Source organism: Cebidichthys violaceus, unplaced genomic scaffold, assembly GCF_023349555.1.
Source record: "Cebidichthys violaceus isolate CVI_PGR_0920_01 unplaced genomic scaffold, fCebVio1.0.p SCAF_37, whole genome shotgun sequence".
NCBI lineage: Eukaryota > Metazoa > Chordata > Actinopteri > Perciformes > Stichaeidae > Cebidichthys > Cebidichthys violaceus.
In genome coordinates this window covers 1,161,161-1,168,237 of record NW_027176561.1, presented here as the reverse complement: position 1 = coordinate 1,168,237, position 7,077 = coordinate 1,161,161, and the positions used below count along the sequence as shown (strand labels likewise).

At 43.8% G+C, this 7,077-nt stretch overlaps 2 protein-coding genes across 2 annotated transcripts in view; one reads left to right on the top strand and one right to left on the bottom strand.

The window, feature by feature from the left end:
• atp8b3 (ATPase phospholipid transporting 8B3) overlaps positions 1 to 7,077 on the top strand; it is a 42,336-nt gene continuing 35,259 nt past the window's right edge. The window contains exons 1-2 of the mRNA XM_068726005.1: positions 1 to 69; positions 5,088 to 5,206. The gene's annotated coding sequence lies outside the window, so the exon portion shown is untranslated. The remainder of the gene's footprint in view (positions 70 to 5,087; positions 5,207 to 7,077) is intronic.
• Positions 4,164 to 7,077, bottom strand: part of nfil3-4 (nuclear factor, interleukin 3 regulated, member 4) — a 6,467-nt gene continuing 3,553 nt past the window's right edge. Inside the window, exon 3 of the mRNA XM_068726007.1 lies at positions 4,164 to 5,339. Coding sequence (XP_068582108.1) covers positions 4,596 to 5,312 — 717 coding nt within the window. The 5' untranslated portion in view covers positions 5,313 to 5,339 and the 3' untranslated portion in view covers positions 4,164 to 4,595. The remainder of the gene's footprint in view (positions 5,340 to 7,077) is intronic.

The following is a 7,077-nucleotide window of genomic DNA, read 5'->3' as shown; positions in this document are numbered from 1 at the left end:
GGACTGGTCCGGGTGGAGGTGTTGAACCTGGAGCAGTTTGTGGAGGCCTTCGTTGTGTCGTTCAGACGGGTGAGTAGAACAACGACACTGTTGCACTAGCGTGAACTCTCCAGATGAGAACGTCAACAAACACTTCCTTCTACAACTATAGTGTGTCCTCTAGCTGCAGCCTGTTTATTCATGTCTCACACTGTCTGCTTTGGGGAAGTTTCATGTTACATGTAATACTTGTTGCACCCGCTCATGATTTGTGCTTAACATTGAGTTTTGTCACATAACATTTGTATTTATAATTGATAATCAGTTGTGTGCACAAACAGCAGAGTGTCTGTCTGTTGGTTTGGACATAAGGGGTCTTGCTGCTGACGTTGTCCCACTTGTGTATAACTTGACATTCAATGCAATCTGTAGTCAAGAGACGTTCTTTATTTTCACAATATTATCATATACCATCAACCCCCCAGCCCTTATTGAAATGTACTCAGATTTAATTTTAACTGACATATTTTGCACGAGTACCTTTTCTTTAAAGTAACTGAAGTAACAGTCATTTTACTTGAGCACAATATTGTGGTAGGCCTACTCTTTCCACCTCTGGTTACATTTTCGAATTCTGCCATTGTCTGTGTTTAAGTGGATGTCGTTGAAAACCTTAACAAGAGCAGTTTCAGTCCTGTGGTGCTGTCGAAAGAAGTTGTTCAGTTAGTTTAATAGTTATAATTAGTCAATTATTTTACTTAAAAATGGGAGGTTTGATATTGACCTATACTTTTTCATTGTTGTGGAGTCTAAATTAGCCTTATGTAGGAGTGGTTTAATAACTGCAGTTTTTAGGGCTTGTGGGAAGACACCTGAGAGAAGGGATGTGTTTACAATCTGTAAAAGATCAGTGGTCATGCAGTTTGATATATTTTTGAAAAAGTGTGTTGGTAGAATATCGAAGCAGCTGGAGGATGACTTCAGATGTTGAATAACGTCTTCTAGGCTTCTGAGGTCGATTGAATGAAATTGTGTCATGATATTTGAATGGGTGTTAATCAGAGATGGGGACAACACATATCCTGTGGTTGACTGACTGCTTGTCTAATTTTCTGAATTTTGTCAGTAAAGAATGAGGCTTGCCCAGGTGGATTGGAGCTCAGCAGCTACTGACACTGGAGGGTTTGTCAGCCGTGTATTGTTATAGTTTTTGGTTATGATGTCGGAGAAGAAGGACTGCCTTGCATTTCTAAGTTCCAAATCATAATTGCGAAGTCTCTCTTTATAGATGTCACAGTGAACCTGGAGATTTGTTTTTCGCCACCTGCGTTCAGCTTTCCAACACTCTGTTTTCTCTATTCGGACCAGCGTAGCATTTCTCCAAGGAGATCTTTGCTTACCCGAGACAACCTTCACTTTAGTGGGTGCAATGGCATCGATAACATGCTTAACTTTAGAATTGATCTACAAGCTCATTGACTGAGATGCAAGAGAGGGCTGGTGTGGAGGAGTACTTCTGAATAAATAGTTCACTGGTGTTTTCAGAGATGTAACGCTTTGTCACAACCTCGGTTTGGACATTTGTGTTCAAGGAGATTGCACTCTCAAATAAAACACAGAAACGATCAGAGAGTGCAACATCAGTCACAGCAACCTTGGAAATGTTTATACCTTTGGTGATGATGAGGTCCAGAGTGTGCCCTCTGTTGTGGGTAGGTCCTGTCACATGCTGAGTCAGATCATAGTTTTCAAGGTCACCACATAGTTCTATAGACCCTCTGTCCTGGGGACTATCAACATGGATATTAAAATCGTCAACAATAACAACACAGTCAAAATCAATACAGATTATAGACCGCAGTTCAGTAAACTCATCAAAGAAGGTTGCACAGTATTTAGGTGGTCTGTAAATGTTTAGGAATAAAGCTCGAGTGGAATTCAGAGCCACATATTCAAAAGAAGTAAAATGACCAAAGGACATCTGCTTGCATTGAAGAGAATCATTAAATAAAATAGCAACTCAACCTCCTTTCATATGCGCTCTTGTTTCACTCATGAAACTGAAGTTGTGAGGTGTTGATTCAATAAGAACAGCTGCACTGTTATCTTGGTTTAACCATGTTTCAGTTAAAAACAAAATGTCCAGTTTGTGCCTAACAATAAAATCATTTATTAAAAATGTTTTTTCCTGACAGAGACCTGACATTTAATAAAGCTAAGTTTAATGTGGTTAAAGCTTTATTTGCCTAATTTATTTGGACAGGCTGACGAGGAATGAGTGTTAAGTTTGATAAGTTTGCAGGTTTACTATTGTTTCCTCGCAGCCTCACCTGTCTTTTTCTATAAACTATCATGACAGGAATTGAGAAGGCTAGCTGCATACAGGGCCCCGACTTTTCCTGGAGAGAATCGTTGGTGTCATTAGCCGTGTAGCCTGGACCCAGAAGATATCAATTATTGCCTTTATCAGGTAGGGGAGACAGTAGTGGAGGTGGGAGAGGGGCACGGCGCTTTACCTTCGCCAATTGTGTCAAAACTGGACTTAGAGTCAGTTGCGGGGGTGGGGCTGGAACTGTACGAAGAGGAGTGTGTTTGGTTCCAGCAATGACCAGCTCTTTCATGTGGTCAGTGAACTCCAGGTGGGGGGAGGATGGGCAGAGTGTGAGAGAGGAAAGGGACCTGGATGGAGTCTGGGGGGTGGAAGTAGGTGCTGGGGAGGGAGGTAAAGACTCCTCCTCTCGGAAGGGTGGGGAAAGTGGGAGATCAGAGGCGGTCCCTCTGATCTCCCAGACTCCGGAGACTCCTCCTCCTGGCTCTCGTTTGGCGGGGGCATCCTTCCCGTAAGGTTTCTACGGCGACGCTGTGTGGTTATCTCTTGTTTAGATTCCCTAAAGATTAAAGATATTTCCCCCACTCTGTGGTGTGGTGTGGTAGGAGTCATGTGCCGGTGTGTTTCCATTGTCAAGGTATTAGGCAAAATTTAAAGGTAAACTATGCAAGATTTTTCCTTTAAAAAAACAAAACAATGTATAGACTCATATGCAAAAGCAATCCCTCTCAATCATCATTTATGACCCGATAGAAGTGTTTGGTGGTGTCTGTATCTGCAGAGTCACACTGGTAAGCTACAATTCCTGCATAGTACTTACTTACTTTAACAGCTATGCGCTGTTATATAAATTACTATTATGTAAATGTGCAAACTTGTTTCTCAAGTTGGCCCGGTTTCCAGTGTGTCATAGATCTGCCTAACGGCACTTTTAACTAATTGCTATTTACAGCTTCAATAGCCGTGTTTGATCGTCATAACCACAGCAGCTAATAAATCATCGCATTCCTGGCCGTAAACAAAAGTGTTATGGCCAAGGCTCCGTTTTCTTTGACGGTGTGTCTTTGAGTTTGTCTTTGAGCCAGCGGGGCGGGCTGTTTGCTCGGCCAGCGGCAATGTTGCCATCAGGGCTGTTGAGCAGAGAGCCGGTAACCTGCCGCAGGCTGCGGTGCTGCTGACACACAAACACACTGAAAGAAACCACAGATGGGAGAAGAGAGCAGTAAGCTAGTCTCTGTACCTAATGCCATAGTTTTACTCTTGGTTTCTAGCACATGGCCTTCAGTCTGTAGCAGTTAGTGTCACTGAGACTCATACTGGTGTCTGGGTTATGAATGAAGAGAGGACTACTTTTTTCACTTGCTTTTTCAGGTATGTAAAAAAAAAAAAAGAATAATAAACTTAAAGATGTAATTGTTTTAATCTTTTTTTTAATGTGATATATGTATTCAACACAATGTTGCCCCCAAGGTTATTGGAATATTAGATGATTCAAACACACTGTGGCCACAGTCTGGAGGGAGTCTGCCTACATGGGGAAGCCAAACAAATGCATCATCATACTTCTCTGTTTCCATTTGGAGCCAGTCAGGGCTAAAAACCTGTGTTGTGTTTTTTTTTTTTATTGTCTACACCTTTATCTATCTAAAGAAAAAAAAGATTTCATCTGGAGCAATACAACTGCTTTTACACTGTTTTCAACTGCACTTTGTGTATGAAAAAAGGAGGGTAACACGTGATTCTGTATTAATCTAGTCCAGACTGCAGCTGATGGTTAACAGATGTACATTAGCACCAAGTACTTTGATATCAAATCAAACACACAGAGGAGAACTGAAGTAGCTTCAGACACGCACAGCAAAGCGTGCTGTGAACTTGTACATGAATGGAATCTATTGAAACACACACTAACTTTTTTTACGGGAGTGCTTTATTCAGTGCATTTTCATCTTGCCCGTCTGCAAAATTGCATTCCTCTTCTACTCTGGACGGCAGCCCTAACATTCAGACAAGCGTTTGACAGCGACATGGCAGCCCCCCCCCCCCGGGAGCGGGCATTTTAAGCATCAATATTGCAGTCGATCATGTTCTTTTAATTGTGCGATGTAAAGTGCGTACACTTTTAAATGCTTCTTTGAAATCAACACGCAAGCACTGTTAATTCACAAAAAAATAGAGCTCGTAAAGTTACAGTTTCAGCAGAGGATATTTGGAGAGAAATGAAGAATTTGTTTCTTAGTCAATCAATCTGTACAGTAGACACACCCTTCAGTCAGTCGGACATGTATTATCTTGGTGGAGAGTAGTTTCTGTGTCCTCTTGAGGTGATTTTGCGAGGTGGAGCCGGGAAGGACGGGGACGACACCCCCGGGACCTGCTGCTCCTCCTCCTCCTCATCCGAGGCCACTCTGGTAGGAATGGGCTTCAGCAGGGGAGCTCCTCCAGGAAGGGATGAATAGGTGGGCAGATTTCGAGGGAGGATAAGGGGAGCAAGGAGACCAGACCCGGCACTACCGGACGTGTTCAGATATGAATAGCCTCTCATGGTGTGGAGGGCGTACGCGGGGATGAAGACGGGGAGAGGAAGTTGGTGTCTTGGCATGACAGAAGAGTCTCTGCCACCCCAGTAGTAGTCCCTCTGCAGGGACGGGTGGTATGAGCCAGTGGCGGCGCTAGGCTGGGGGCTCTGGTGGGCAGTGTAGGCCGCAGGGTGGACCAGGCCGAAGCGCAGCTTGATGGCCATTAACTCGGCGCTAAGCCTGCTGTTTTCTTCTTGCAGGGCCGTGAGATGAGTCTCCAGCGCGTAGTCGTTCATCCTCCTCTTCTCCCGGGACCGCTTGGCCGCCTCGTTGTTCTTGAGGCGTTTCTCCCAGTAGAGGGCGTCCTTCTTCTCCTCAGGTATGAACTCCCTTTTGCGACGGGTGCCCTTACGCACCAGTTCCTCTTCCACGTGTAAGATGTGGCCGTCTTGGCCTTCGTGAAAAGGTGACGACAAGGACTGCATGGTAGAGCAATACTGAGTAACAGAGACCTGAAATCAAGAGGGATAGAGGAGAGGTTTTAGTCTTGTGTGAGAGGTTGAGTAATACAGGTACTTCTTCATTGCGTAACGGCTTATCTGATTTGAGTTTTACCTCATCTTATCTTGGTTTGTGTTCGGTGAAAGCACTATAGTATTTCTGAATGCGGTGGCGACAGGAGTCTGTGAGACTGCTGACAATCTTTTTTTACTCCTGATGTGCACATCTGTCTGCTGTGGATCACGTTGAAGTTTATTCCGTATAACCGCAACAATACAAATACTGCAACTGAGTTAGTTGGTTTTGAATGGCATTGAAAAAAAAAAAAAAAGAGATGCTGAATAGAGAATCTTAGATTATGAGAATATTTATAATATGTACCCTGATTTGTGATTTGACATCCACTTATGTTTGCCATGTGAAGCACCAAAGGACGCCAGACTACCACGAAACCAGTAACACATAAGGGTCCTCTTATGTGTCCTTTCTCTCCGAAAAGCTGCGGAGGCCACTACTCGGTTGCATCTAATACCTCTGTCTAGCACCTCCAGCGCTCTAACCCCCTTTCTGACCTCAGCTCACCTACCTGTCTAGACCACATGGGGGAAAATGTGATGGGGGGGAAACAAGCAGACATAGAAGAATGTGTTTGATAATCAATATGCTGTTACATACAGTTGTTTACAGCCGTGAATTCATGCAGCAATAATCATACCTAGTTCGTCTAACAAACAGCTACTGTACTGATCTGCACCACAGGTTGCTGAGAGCTCACGTTGGACTGATTAGTCTAATCCAAAACAGTGACTTCTCTGTCCCTGTTTTTGCAAAGTATATACAAAATGATTTGTTTTTAGAGGAAATGATATACTGTAGCTATTCACCATCAAGCCCATTCTTTATTCGAGTTTGAGTCTGACAATGCTTTGTGTTTCTCACTTTATCTCCCCCGCCTCCCTCTCTGATGGACTTGATGGTCCACTCTGTCAGCAGCTCCGTCTCTTCTTCATCTCTTTTATCTGCTTGCGTCACACAACTCTTCTTCATTGCGGGGAAGAAGAGGCAGAGAGTAAAGGGCTTGTCCATTTGTTTGCATAAGGCCGAAGGTAAAATCAAACAGGAACATATTTTTGATAACCAGTCTGAGAAAAATGCTGGCAGCTTTTTAATATAGAGTTTCAGTCGCGTGGGTTTGTGGGTGGTTTAATGGGAAGCTGTGCGAAAAAGATGAACATTGTGTTGAAACCACAGCCACCCACCTTTGTACGTGCAATCATACGCACACAGACTGGCGCGCACACATTGCGCTGACACACACACACACACACACACACGCCTTTCAACTCGTTGATGTCCCCCTCGCACCTTATTCTTGCGAACAAACACCATAGCAGACGAGTCCATTTGTAATCAAACATCAAACATGCTTGCAGCTCCGTGCGACATCTTTTTTATAAAAGTTCACTCTGGATTTCACACAAGAGGAACCGAAGCAGAAACTGTACCTTCACAGTCTATGACCTCAAAAATGATCATGCAGTGTCCTGTTTAGTTAGTCAGTTCTCATTTTTGTATTTCTGTCATTCACACCACGAGCAACTTCTCAGCATATTCAATAAACCCATCTCGTCTCGTGCCAGCCAGGCAGAACCAGAGGCATCAAAACACAAGTTTCAAAGAGGCCAGGTGTGCGGTGGTGAGAGCGCACGCCAGGTTAAAAATATTCAAGCCTGTGCCCAGCGAGAATGT